The sequence below is a fragment of the Lissotriton helveticus genome, chromosome 4_1 (assembly GCF_964261635.1).
Source record: "Lissotriton helveticus chromosome 4_1, aLisHel1.1, whole genome shotgun sequence".
NCBI classification, from domain to species: Eukaryota; Metazoa; Chordata; class Amphibia; order Caudata; family Salamandridae; genus Lissotriton; species Lissotriton helveticus.
In genome coordinates this window covers 1,539,996,877-1,540,011,804 of record NC_136063.1, presented here as the reverse complement: position 1 = coordinate 1,540,011,804, position 14,928 = coordinate 1,539,996,877, and the positions used below count along the sequence as shown (strand labels likewise).

General features: G+C 43.5%; 1 protein-coding gene across 3 annotated transcripts in view; it reads right to left on the bottom strand.

Annotated features, from left to right (window-relative positions):
* Window positions 1–14,928, bottom strand: part of SLC6A20 (solute carrier family 6 member 20) — a 436,355-nt gene that overhangs the window by 4,238 nt on the left and 417,189 nt on the right. For all 3 annotated transcript variants that reach the window (XM_078688162.1, XM_078688164.1, XM_078688163.1), the window contains exon 10: window positions 13,155–13,320. In XM_078688162.1, the coding sequence (XP_078544288.1) occupies window positions 13,155–13,320 (166 nt within the window). The remainder of the gene's footprint in view (window positions 1–13,154; window positions 13,321–14,928) is intronic.

Below are 14,928 nucleotides of genomic sequence, written 5' to 3'. Positions count from 1 at the left end.
GTCTTCTCCACCCTTGAGATATACAAGGTACAGACTCAGAATGCTGCCCTGTATGGAGCAGAGATTGGGGCTACTCTAATTTTTCAGAGTTATCTCGGCATGAAAGGGCCTTTATTAACCCCTTTGACGCTCATGACGAGCTCAGCTCGTCATGAGGTACACCTCTTGTACGCTCATGACGAGCTGAGCTCGTCATGAACCGCGGGTTTTAAAAAAACTCAGCGCACCGCGGTAAATCCTACCGCGGCTAAGGTGTTAAAACCTCTTTTAAACCTAACCTCAAGCACCCCAAAAGTGCTGTTGGTTCCAGGTCCTCGGATGTTGGACAATTCTCTGTTAGTCCAGTTGCACCCTGTACTCCACTGGGAGCAGGTATGGGGCACAGCTGAGCTGGAACAATATAAGACGGTGTTACAATATGTATTGGCCCTTTACTGTAGTAGCTATCAAGCGGGTTCAAGCATGTATCACCTATTAGGACAGATAGGCATGCCCGATCTCTAAACCAACCCTGTGCCTATTATTCGAGGAGTCGCAAGCGAGGTTAGACTCCCTTACAAAAAATGGTTTATGGAAGTGTCAAATTTTAAAATGGCTAAGGGTGCCTTAACTAAGGCTTTTCTCACTAGGAAATATTACCTGCATTTCAGATTTACCTAGGTGAAGTGGAACCAGTGTGGGCTAAAATTCATATCATGCTGTGGTTTAGTACCTTGCCTCGCAATCAGCTAATATATCGGTATGTAGAAACCTATGGGAAATCAAACTACTCTTACACTTACAAATGCTTGGAGAGCGTTAATGATAAAATTAATTTCCTATTCTTTTGCCCAATGTATCGCCGCCCCAGAGTAAAATGGCTTAAGCAATTGCTCTAAAATATGTGTGTTTGTAATGGGGGTGTTGCTGTACATATGTGGAGTTTTCTGTTTCTTATTTTTCAGTCACCCCCTGGAAAATTAGACAATGTTCTCTCACCTTCACATGGTAAAGTATAGGGAAAAATAAAAAGGTTTATTTAACTGAAAAATAAGTATTACAAATATTTTTATCTTTAAATATTAATGTACATTTATTTTATATATTTCTTGTAGAATAAAATAATAAATTGCTACAGCACTACTAACTTAATTTTGAAAGAAATATTAAATAATGGAAACATATTCAATTAAAATTATTCTTCTGATGTTTACATTACAAAATATATCCCCACCTATGGAACAAATATTAATATGCATTAATAAGTGATACAAGTGATGTATATAAATAATGACAATGTATTTAGTTATATTTTAATAACAATTTTATCGATTTTTAAATTCAAAATAGAGTATTCAAATATTTTATAAATAATATATATGTAATATCTTTATATATTTCTTTACATTAAATTATATATTTTTTATATTTTTAACTATTTTAAATGATGACATTTTTTAAACATTATTTCCTATAGGGTTTAAATTAATTCCCTCTTTCCATTAACATTATTTTCTATGGGCGGGTGTTGCAGTATCAGTGGTTGGCCAAGTATGGGGCAGTTTTTTTAGTAGTAACTTGCACTTGGATTATGTGAATAAGCAACGAGTAGTAAAGTTGCTCAAAATTGTTAATTACTCAAAATTGTAAGTTACATTTGTGAATCAGGCCCATAAATAGAATATTGTCTACATTCCTTTGGAATGATTAAGAAGTACTATTTTATATGTAGAATAAGGACATCTAAAGAAAAGGGTGGAGCTTGGGCTCCCAGCGTTTCCCTATATCATACAACTTTTCATCTTAAAAAACATTGGCATTGGCTAAGATTATCTGACGATGTTGAAATCCCAATATGGGTTAATTTAGAAAGGACACATTCTTTTAAAGAATTTGTATGTCTATCTCAGAGACCAGCTTCTGTTTCTCTCTCGAGTTTGAAGAATGTGTAGACGAATCTCATCTCATATTTTGCATGACTCTACAAATGGGGTTAGTTTATCCACTCTCCTTTTTGATGTAATAAATCCATTAAAATAATAATTGGGGGATATTCTGGAAAAGGGTACATGTGTAGCCTGGGTTCATGAATTATTTGAAAACCGGTTTATGCACCTTTTAACAGCTGCAGGATAAATACCTAATTCCCATTTTTTCCTAGAATATATGAGAACTGAAAGATGCTATTGGGAGATTTGACTATATTTTCTGCAAATACAACCTCTATTGATGATAATAAAATCAATAATTTGCTCATTCAGATATGCCTACAAAAACTTATTTTGAATTGGGGTTTCTCTATACACTGCATATTAGTAGGGATACACAGCAAAATTGAATTAGAATTGGAAACAAATTGCATTATTAGTTGGTCTCTTCCACTGTGGAAGAATATTAAAGAAAAAACAATATGCTTTCCTGGCTGCAAATATCTCACAAACATTTTACTTCTTCTGTTATAGATATTTTCTACTCCATTATCCCTTCAAAAATGAATGCCCATATATCTGAGCAGTGTTAGTTCCGTTCCTCTCATATTGGAAATCTAGTCCACATGATTTGTGATTAGTTAATCTATATTGGATTCAAATTTGGAAACAGATAAATTCTTTTTTAGAATCTAATGTTCACTTCTCATTAAGGAATATCATTTTGTGGAGGCTAGCTGAAGAATGGTATACTCTTCCAGTGAAAGGTAACATAGCTGATATGTATTTATCGCTTTTGCTATTCAAAAAATAACTCTAAACTAGGAAAAGAATGCAACACTGCATTGTGGAATGGTATTTGATTTAATCACATTTATGTTAAACCTTTGGCTGATATCGCTGAGGAGGTAGGACTGTCAATCTTTTCCTACGCTGATGACACCCAAATAGTCTTCTCCCTTTCTGCTAAAGGAGCTTCTAGGCCCTCTTCTCTTCAAGATGGGCTTAGTAAAATAATGCAGTGGATGCAAGTTAATTCACTTAAGCTCAATGGGGAGAAGACAGAGGTGCTCATCCTGGGGAATAACAAAGAGCTTTGGGGCCCCCAACATTGGCCCCCTGAATTGGGTGCCACCCCTCAGCCTACTAAGCAAGCCCGAAACTTGGGATTTATCATCGATGATCATCTTTCGATGAGGCCTCAAACTATAAAGGTGGCTGCAACATGCTTCTCCATACTTAGATGGCTCAAAAAGATTTTATGGATGTTGCCTGATTCCACAAACAGAATGGTAGTCCAGGCTTTGGTCACATCTCGCCTGGACTACGGCAACATCCTCATTCTTGGAGCCACTAAAGAGGTTAGTGGTAAGTTGCAAGTTGTTCAAAATGCTGCTGCTCGTCTGCTCGGTCAGATTCCTAAAACTACGGGGCATATTATCAAGGACCGGTGTTAAAATTATCGCCGTTTTATCGGCAGGAAACTGCCAATAAAATGGCGATAATGGGCTTGATAATACACCCTTGTTAATTACCATAGAAGCCCATGTTAACACAAGTACATGGGCTTCTATGGGAATTAACAAGGGCGTATTATCAAGCCCATTATCGCCGTTTTATCTGCAGTTTCCAGCCGATAAAACGGCGATAATTTTAACACCGGTCATTGATAATATGCCCCCTTATCTGTTTCTAGTATCTTGCATGATCTCCACTGGTTGAAAGTGGAGAATCACATTAAATTTAAGACCTTAACTTATATGTATAGGATTAAAACAGGCAAGGCCCCGCATTATCTAAGTTCCATTGCTCAACTGAATGGTAGGTGGCCGCTCTTTTTCCTATTTGGGCCCTACCTTGTGGAATTCTCTTCCTCTGTTTTTGAGGAATGAGCCTAGTTTTGTGCACTTCTGTAAGCTGTTGAAAACCTAGCTCTTTAATCAATAGGTTTCCATCTTTCTTTTGATTACTGTGGCTTTTTCAGGCGGCGCCGGGAAACCCTTGGGTAGCTGAGCGCCTTATAAAAGTATATAACATAACATAACAATCATAAAATAATTACATTATCCTTATTATAGCAATTAAAAAGATGTTATGTTCTCCAGCATATCAGAATCATGAAATGATCAATAAATGGGATGTTGTAAAACCCTCTTGACTGATGAATGTTTCTTGTTGATTATTAAATATTCATGTCTTTTGGGCAAGGTGATATTTAAATTATTTATCATCAAATATGTTCTATTGCTTTTGAATTATATCTATTTAGAAAACATGGCAGTTACTTAGTAGTTGTGTTTTATTATGTCAGTAAGTAGCCTACCTTTTCTATAGTCCCTTATCTTTATTTTCCCTGTCTTTCTTCTTTCACACAGTTTTTTCTAATTCTTATTGATGTTTGTTGATTAGCTTTTCAGTTATTTGTTATTCAATATTATAAATACTGTTGTATTCTTGTTTATAGTAACTTCTGCATCACAATGACATAATAAAACCGAATTTAGGTGGACTACCAGAAAGGAATAAAATGCTTTGTTGAAGTTCACTGTTGGATGCCTCAATGGTAGTGAAAAATAAATACTCCCCTGGGCTGATCGGAAATGTGAATGACGTTGTTTTCAAGCAATGGGTGACGATTGTTAACGCATTAAAATTCCCTTTCTGCATTTGTTTTCTTCAAGTTCATGACTGAAGTTCAGGCGTAAAACTTAGTTGCGTTTTTAAGTGGGGGTGTTTTTGAGAGGAAAGCTTGATTTCTATACAACCAAGTGCATGCTTATTTTCCTGTGGGACACAAATCTCGAGATGTAGTACTAGATTGGTAACATAGAAGTAAAAATGTAAAAGAGGATATTGGGATTTGGAGACTGGATGACCAAGAGTAGCTTTGAAGGAGAAGAAGCAATGTTGGGATTCAAAAGGAACTCTATTACAAGCAGAAAATAGAGGATGTCTTACCACTGATCACATCACTAGAAAGATGCCACCTGCAGCTCTGCTCAGATCTGGAGGCTGCGACTTCACAAGGCTATGTGGAGACCGAGACAGTTTTGAGATAGGTTACCAAAGATGCTTCCCAGAAATACTCCAAATGCTGAAGTTCCTGATTCCCTAAAGGGGCTCCCTCAGTTATGCAGAGTAGCTCTGCAACAAATTGGTGGACTGCTGCATATTCATTGGTTTGCTTGCTTCAAATAGTCCTTGGACAGCAGCCTAATACAATGGCAAACCTTCATCCCTGGAGACATTGAATCATCAAAGTAGCAGACAGACATTAAAGTATCATATTGACAAAATATTTGAAGAATGATGGGCATCAAAGTACTATAATATACAATACGATTTGTAGAGCGTATGGCAACCCAAAGACATCCCAGGGCTATGTCAAACAGGTGCACCTTACAGAACAGGGTGGCAATAAGGGAAGATGCCTATTTAAAAAGACAATTTTTGAGGGCTTTTCGAAAGTGTGGTTCATTAGCTGTTGCTCGCATAGCATGGGGTAGAGAGTTCCACAATTTGGCTAAACTTAATCTGAAAGATCTTCCTCCACTTCTGGCTCATTTGACCCTGGGGACCGTAGCCAGCTAGAGATTTGAGGATCAAAGAGATCTATTAGGGATTAAGAGGCAAGCAAATGGTGTAGAATAGGCAGGCCTTGTGCCTGCAGAGCGGGATGGGAAATCCAGTGACTTAAATTCTATTCTTTGCAAAATGGGAAGCCAGTGCAGGTCTATCGAACCCTGTCTAACCTAATGCGATCTTGGGATCTCAAGTAACGTGCGTGGGGCCGCATTTTGCATGACTTAAAGTTTGTGTGTCCCTCCTTTAGGGAAACCTAGGTATAATGAGTTACCTTAGTCTATATACGGGAGAATAAGGGCCTGTACCATTACCTGTCTAGAATTCTGTGGAAACAGAGGCAGGATTTGTGCAGCATCCTCAACACTTCAAAGCAACTAATTGAAAGTTTGATGTCCTGGGCTTCCATCTAGAACTTGTTGAGTGGCAGAGTTGTTTCCCAGGATCATGAGTTCTGTTTTAGCTCCACTGAGCGTAAGTCAGGACTTGTTCATTCAGCTGTCCCACTACTCAACACAAAGTCCAAGTATGAATGGAGAGGTATCCGAGTCTGGAGCAAAGGAGAAGACCAGCTGCGTGTCGTCCGCATAGGAAATTATAGAGATCCAATAGGGAGCTATAATGTTGACCAGTGGTTGCAGACGTATACTAAAAAGTGTCATACTAAGTGAGGACCCTTGCAGGTCCCAAGTAACCGACATGACTTCTGAAAAACAGTCCCTATCAAAGATTTGGGTCCGTTTCCTGCAGTACATTCGGGCCTCACCGGTTCATTATTTATTTAGTTACACCAAAGTCCACAAAAGTAGGTACAATAACATAAATCTTGAGTGTACATTATTAACACAATTATTAACATTATCATTATCACAAAATGTATATATAAGTTAATTAACTACATAAAACATGTTAAATGAGTTGCTTTATAAAATGATATAATCTACAGCAAATATCTACAGTATCCACCATATACAGGAAAACAATAGAGTTCAATAAAGTACATATATATCATGCTTTTTAAACAGCAGAACTATCACTCCGGAGATGCAACCAGCTCCAAGAATATGAACAAAACATGCAGCATCTGTTGCAATAGACAGCCACAAAGCTTACAAGATGTGTCACTTTTGTGGCATTGCCAATATTTTGTGCCTATTGACAGCCTACCAGATTTGAAATTTGTATAAATATCCTGACATTTTATACCAAGTTTGTGTCTAAATTCATGTTTCCAGGTATTGCTATAGAACCGAAACAAAACTACTTAGTACAATACCTATAATCATGATATAAGTATACACGTAATACTTTTTTTTTCAGACATAATCTTACGTCAATAATAGATACCTTGCAAAGGCTATCATCTTCTTTCGCGTTTAGGGCCTGATTTTGATGTCGGGTGGAATTCCTTCCGCCCACCACAGACTTGGTCCTCGTACCAACCGACACCCGGTCGGAAGTCCCGACCGCCTCATTAGGATGCGAACGAACATGGTTCGGTCGCATTTCTACATTTCACTATGGGAGCATGTATTACGGCCGTAAATCAGACATAATGCATTCTCCCAAAGCGAAATGGGAGGTGCGGTTTGTTTCTGCACCCCGTGGAAGGAGTAGGGATCAACAGGGGTGCACTATAGATGCCTCCTCGGCCTCCAACTGGAGGCCATGCGTCAAAGGGGGCCCTGCTGTGGGCCCCCAAACACACTTTCAGACATGATTTCCATGTCGGACAGACTGGCATGGGAATCATGTCAGAAACCATGCGTTGTAATCTCAAGGGCGGAAAGGCCCTTCCTTGAGAGTACTAGCCGGCTTCCAACTGGAGGACAGGCTCTCTGAGCCCGTAAGAAGCGGGTCGGAATGATGGGCTGGTTACCTTTCTGACCGCCTCCATCATAATTAGGCAGTCAGAAAGGAAACCACGTGGCCCATTATGAAGTGGCCCTAAAGGCTGCAATAGCAGGTCGGACACTTTACGGGCCGCATCGTAACCGGCCCCTAAGTGTAGATACTGCAGAGTTCATCAATTTGTATAAAATGTGTTTGCATTAAGACTCAGCTACAAGCATTTAAACTATGTATGGATTTGGAGCAGCATGATTAAGAGCATAAAAATATGGTAACATTTGGATGCAGCTTTAACAAGCATTTGCAATGCAATAGGTCTCGCATTAGGAAAGTGTGAGCTATTGGTATTGTAAATGACAATTTTTTTTAATATGTGTTGGCTTTGAAAATATATAAATTAATAGCGTTGCTATTCCCAAAGCCAATAGCTTACACTTTCCTAATGCGAGTCCTATTGGCTATGGCAATGCGTATTGGTAGCAAGCAAGGAGAGTGCTGTTGTGGTGCTGATTGATGATGTGGTTGGGCTGAGTGCTGTGGTGGTGTATTAGAGTGATGTGGTGGTGTCCCAGACTGATGTGGTGGTGTCCCTGAGTCATGTGGTGGTGTCCCTGAGTCATGTGGTGGTGTCCCTGAGTGATGTGGTGGTGTCCCTGAGTGATGTGGTGGTGTCCCTGAGTAATGTGGTGGTGTTCCCGAGTGATGTGGTGGTGTTCCCGAGTGATGTGGTGGTGTCCCCGAGTGATGTGGTGGTGTCCCCTGAGTGATGTGGTGGTGTCCCCGAGTGATGTGGTGGTGTCCCCGAGTGATGTGGTGGTGTCCCCAAGTGATGTGGTGGTGTCCCCGAGTGATGTGATGGTGTCCGAGTGATGTGGTGGTGTCCTCGAGTGATGTGGTGGTGTCCCCGAGTGATGTGGTGGTGTCCCTGAGTGATGTGGTGGTGTCCCCGAGTGATGTGGTGGTGTCCCCGAGTGATGTGGTGGTGTCCCCGAGTGATGTGGTGGTGTCCCCGAGTGATGTGGTGGTGCCCCCGAGTGATGTGGTGGTGCCCCTGAGTGATGTGGTGGTGTCCCTGAGTGATGTGGTTGTGTCCCTGAGTGATGTGGTGGTGTTCCTGAGTAATGTGGTGGTGTCCCTGAGTGATGTGGTGGTGTCCCTGAGTGATGTGGTGGTGTCCCTGAGTGATGTGTTGGTGCCCCTGAGTGATGTGGTGGTGCCCCTGAGTGATGTGGTGGTGTCCCTGAGTGATGTGGTGGTGTTCCTGAGTGATGTGGTGGTGTCCCTGAGTGATGTGGTGGTGTCCCTGAGTGATGTGGTGGTGTCCATGAGTGATGTGGTGGTGTTCGAGAAGGCACTGAATGGGAGAACACGGAAAACACCCAGGGCCAAGGAAGGAAGATGCAAGCACACAAGCAAAACAAGCACTCAGCATTGCTGTGGCGGGGGGGGGGGCGGGGGAGCGGGAGCGCATTCCTTTGAAGTCTGATGCGGGGGGGAGTGGCAGCCTTTGAAGTATGATGCGAGGCACGACAAATGGCGGTGTGTGACGTGGCTGGTTTGTGCACGCGCATAGATCACATGAACTGTGTCTATTCCGCCGTTTTGGTAGACCGTTCTTTTCCCCTTACTATAATCTCGCCGGAGCAATGCGCAAGCGCATTGGCTAAGGCGTGACCTAATAATGATACAGAACGAAGAGGAGGGATCAAGGCACTGGGCTTCAGTTTCAAACACATAATTCCCTCGTGCTAAATTCATACTTTGTGTGGGGAAGGTAGGGGTCGGTGTAAGTAAGATATTAGAAGGGAGTGGAAAGTAGGAAGCCTTGGAAGGCACCTACCGTAGATGAGCTAAAGAATGAAGATGCACCACTTACCATGGTCCACTTCACTTATCCCCTAGATGGTACAATCTCCAGCCAGAGGAAAAACACCCAACTCATGTACACAATGTTCACAGACAGGAGGTCCAGCTGAAGATTGAGCCGGGACCTGTGTAGGTGCCATCCTTCCTACCACTGCTCTTTGTTTAATCCTGAAGACCACAAATGCCCTTTAGAGTGCCCTGTAGAGGATTGGCAACCACAGCAAAGTGACCTACAGATGCTCGCTCCAGCAGTCGAGTAACAGCAGATAATTGTTTGTTGGTGATGTCTGCTGGTGGCCTCCGTTGCCTGAAGAGATTGACCAGCCAGGGAATTCGAACAGAAACAAAAACATGAAGTTTACACAAAAACAGCAGGAACCATCTCCCAATCACTAGAATGATCTGACACACAGACACGACAAAAACACACTCAACCGCTATGACTCCGGTAGTGACAAAACATAGAATCCTGTTAGGTACCCACACACCCCTACTGCCATGAGCACTACAAAGCCTCACTGTGCAAATGCTGTTACTGTCAATTAAGAGACGCAAACACGGAGGTACAAGTTACATTTCAGTAGCTCTCTGCAGTAAAAAATAACGGAGATGACTACGAGGCTGCTTAATATTTTGGCTACTAGAATTGCCTCATAACATTCCTTTAAAATAGTACTTTCTAGAACAAATAATGCAAATGTATTATATTACAAAGATCAACACATTTATTATGCTGCATAAAATACGTGTGTAACATCTCTGCCTTGTGCAAGAGTACTGCCCTTTTAAAGCTTAGTCCCATTATATAGATAGATACATATACAGATAGATAGAGAAAGAGAGAGAGAGAGAGGGAGAGAGAAAAAGAGAAAGAGCGATAAAGAGAGAGAGCGAGGGAGAGAAAGAAAGAAAGAGGGACAGAGAGCGAGAAAAAGAGAGAGTGAGAAGAAAATAATGAGAAAGAGAGAGAGAATTTTTCATACCCCATGTGAGGGCAAAAGCGCTATACCCAGAAAGCACATAGCCGCCATACTTATTTCCGGATAGTCAGAGAGACTTTCATTCCTCTCCAAGATAGGCATAAAGAGTGTTTTGTAGACTTGCTGCTGATCCTTGCAAAGAGGCCGCACACATAGTGCCTCGGATGTTTATGAACAGCCTTTTCAGGTGCTTATCACAGTCCTCAGAGTGACTGGCGCGCTCATGACAGCACTTCCATGTGCTTAGAAGATGGATGTGGGGGCGACGTACACAGAGGACTTCGTGCAAGACGTGCATTGGATGCTCACAACTGCACTTTCTGTAAACACTGCACGAACAAGGGCGCATTTAACCAACACGCACTTTTGCTGCCATTTTTTGGGAGTGGGGAGAATTTACCGTGTATAATATAATCGGATTCACCTCGATGGTTGAGGATGTGAAGAACACCAAAATGTGTGTTATCTTCGTAGTGTCTGGCACATGGTTGGCATGGTGAGGAAAAGAAACAAGTAAAAACAAGTATCCTGAAACGCAGAGCATTTATAGTTGCACTGAAGTAATTTTTCAAAAAGAGCAAGCGTTGGCAATGTGAAAGCACAGGGACAATGGAGGGTGGGAGGAATGCTTGGTGTTGGCAAATGGGCAACGTAGGGTGGGCAGGAGGAATGCCTCGGGAAGCAAGCCAATAGGCGGGACGGGCCAATTGCGGACGGGCTGAAGAAAATGGTGATGGGAAGGCAACCTGATAACATAATGCTGGGGTAGCAGGCTGACAACAGAGGGCAGGCGGGAAGGACTGAAAAGCAAGCCACAATGGAGGGCAGGCGGTAGATATTCGGGAAGCAAGCTGACAACGGATACGGGCGAAGTAAGCTGACAGGATGGGCTGGGGCAGCATTCTGACAGCAGATGAAGGGGCGGTGTGCTAACAGAGGTCGGGCAGGAGGGACAGCAAGCTGAAATCCGAGGGTGGGGGGATAGAGAAACACATGGACAATGGAGGGTTGGTCGGGGCTGGGTAAGTAAATGGACAAGGAGGTGGTGGGGAAGCTTTAACTACTAGGGACCCGCAATGGGAAGGAGGCAAGAACAGCAACTGGGAGTGTGCGCGAAAGAACACGGTGTGGGAAGAAGTACATGAAGGAGGCAGCTGCAGAACACATGCACTCTCATCGAGTGCTACAACAAATAGAAGACAAGGTATTACCCGTGAAAGGAAACCCGGGGACCTACCTGTGGGCTTTATGTCTGCAGCCCAGATTAGAACGGAAGCCAGGCAACTTGTTTTGGGACGGGGGCGGGGCCGCAAACAGGAAGCGAATGGGAGCCTAACCCGCGCTCCTGTAGTCAGTCGGAAGATTTGCCTGTGAACTAGCGGAGCTCCCGTGGTCGTGGAGAGCCCCGCCTGTTGTCAAGACTGACCCGCAGGCTGCCGAGGGAGACGGGGACACACGAAAAGACCCCGGTAAGTGTGGGGGGAGGGGGTGCGCGCGCGTATGTGTATGTGCGTGTGTCTGTGTGTATGTGCGTGTGTCTGTCTGCGTGTGTGTGTCTGTCTGAGTGTGTCTGTCTGTCTATATGTGCGCGCGCCTGTATGTGTGTGCATGCAGAGGGGTGGGGGCTGGCTGTGTCTGTGTGTGTGTGTGCCATTAATGCATGCGAGCAGAGCGACGCGAAAGCAGGGGCTGAAAGTTCATCTGCGCAGGCGCGGCTCAGACGCGCGCTCCCGCGGTCAAAACTGAGACTGCAAAAGCGCGCGTCTGAGTCGTGTCCCACATTCCCAAAAACGGATCACAATAGTTGTCGAAGCAGACTGCAATCAATGCTTACGCATTGAATGCAGGTCGTGCTTCGACCTAAAAAGTGAATCCAACCATATGTAATTGTAGTCTATTTGCCTCCACAAAATAGCTTCCAGTGCTTAATTTGAGCTGGTGTTTGCAGCTGGGGTCAACTGGCACTAATGTTTGGGGATCAGCATTAATTTTTCCTCCTCAGATTTAGAGTCAGAGCCAGAGATAGAAAACACACAAGAAAGGAAGGAGAAGGAAGAGAAAGATGGAAAAACTGTTACTACGAGACAAAGAGTGAGCTAAAAGGGCACGGAGGGGCTAAGGCGAATGAAACAGGCATAAGGTGGAATCACAACTAGGCAGCTTTGGTATTTAGCAACCCCGACATTTGATAGCGATGGGCACGGCTTCAGGACAAAACAAGGGTCCCCTGAACTTCCCGCAATGGCCCCTGACTGCATCCTGATGCCCACCCTGCAAACCTCCATTGCTTCCCACTCCACAGAAACAATTGTAAGTGTGAGACTACTCGCCAGCGGGAGGCAGCATTGTCCATGGTATGATGCAAAACCCAGAATCGACAGTACGCCCACCCACCCAGACAACAGCACAGGGGGAGCAGGCTGCTCTGTCCTCAGTCATACGGGACACCTCCCAAGCACCACCAGACCCTCTTCCACGTGCTATCCACGTGATACTGGATTTGTTTGCATTATTATTACTAACCCTGATCAAGCGCTGATAATATTTAATGTCCATTTACAGCCATACACTCACAGTTAAGGAGAGGTGTGGCGCAGCGGCCAGAGCGGCTGACTCCGAATGCCGGGTCTCAGAGTTCAAGCCCAGCTCAGCATCATGTGACTCTGGGCAATAGCTCACTTAATCCCCCAATGACCCCAGCGCCTTGAAACCCTCAAGGGTGATATGTTTGCGCTTTACACAAGGAATTATTATTATTATTAGGAGCTGACAAATGAGCCCTGTCTCGAGTCCCTGTTCTAAGGCCACTCACAAGGCAATGTTGGGGTGGAAGCAAAACACCAGAGTGGTTTGATCAGGCTATGCCCTAGTGCTGAAAAAAGACAACACAGGATACAACCTAATAGAGTTCCACATCAGATCTTTTGCAAACATTTCTCATAGTGAAAAAATAAACATTTCAAAGCACCTCGGTAGCATCCCATGCGTGGTACTGCAGGGTTCCTTTGCGGATGTAGTCTGTGATGTAGAATATGAAGAGGCTTATGATAACCAGAGGGCTGGTAAAGCACCACATAATCTTCCAGTACCAGCTTGGCTTGTGCCCAATCATTGCCTGAAGATCCTTTTCAAACCTGTTGAAACAAAAATGATTTAGTTAATTGTTATTAGTTGTGGCTGTGATTGTGCCATTGTGCGTGTGGTTGAGTCGATAAATATTATGTGCCAAACAAGGGTCTTCTTCCTATGTGGCTGGTTCAGGCTGCCATCAACTGGATCCCCAACTTTACAAAAATATCAAGATATTGTGTACATCTTTCATCCACGACACGACAGTACTTTTGGGTGTCTTCCTCTATGATATCCCACTGCAACACCAAACCACCACACTGACTTCGAAAGACCATGGCTTCACAATCAAACATTCTGACACACATGCTTTATTTCCCGGGGCACTCTGAAACTCGAATTCTCATCAGCATAATTTTCCTAGTGACCTTCAGCTACCAAAGTCACCACCTTTGGCAACCTAGTTTGAAGAATATATTGATGGCATTGTGTTATGTTTTGGATATGGCCTGGGCAGTTTCCCCTCATTCCTACTGCTGTCAGAGGGGACAGCTAAAACATTTGAATAAGTCTTGGCTCTTAACACATACACACTGCCTTATTTTGTAAGGACCTGCACGTATCTTGACCTACCTCACGTTTTGTCATCTGTGAACAAAAGGTCCCGCCTGTGCAGGTAGGGGTCCAGGTCTGGCGGTGGGATTACTAGCTGGAATGAATTCTGGTGTCAGAAGCTCTTTGTCTCTTTTCGTAAAGGTGGACAAGGAGGATAGACTGCGGCAGGTTCCACTTTAGATTCAGAAGCTCCTGAGCAGGCTGGGGCTGACTTGAGAAATAGCAGCATTTTGAAGGAAAGGAGAATGGCAATCCACCTAGACTGGCCTCTTTTTAAAACATGAGCTCTGGTGTCAGTCGAGAGCTTTGTCAAAATGTGTTAGGGAGATGGCAGGGGGCTAGTGACTGCTGATTGGTCAAAGCAGTCCAAGCGACCAGGAAGAGCAGAACTAAAAATACGAGGTAGGTTGGGATCTTTAGGACCTCCTTGAAAAGGATGGCTGCGTCCACTGATAATGCTTTGGAGTAAATCAAAGGAGAGGATGACACTTTGGAGCCTACCCCAGAATTGGGATGTATGACATCACAACGCATACTTTCACAACGCATGCCATTACGACGCAACTTTTACAACGCATACCATTACAACGCATAGTGCTTTGGGGCGCTGGATAGTGAATAGTTTAATTTACTATTCCAACTCCAGTCCCCGTGGATAGTAGGGAAGGTGTTGGATAGTAAATTAAACCTATTCCCTATCCTAGAGCGCCCCCAGCGCAATGCGTTGTAATGGTTTGCGTTCTAAAAGTTGCGTCGTAATGGCACTGCGTAGTAAAAGTTGCGTTGTAAAGGTTGTCTCCCCCAGAATTGTGGGGTATTCTGGAAGAATCAGAGGAAGGGAGCTATGGAGCAGGCCCCACTGTTCACAAGCTTTGATCTCTTCTCCAAACTCTGGCAAAAGAGACTGAAGGCCTTTGGGAGAGGTAAAGGTGTTTTTATTTGAAGAAGTAAACTTCTAGACATCCCTTCTCCACCAGGCAGGTCCACCACATAACCATACTGCACGCAAGTGCATACTAACTCAGAGACGTGTATACAATGTGCAGAATGGTTTATAT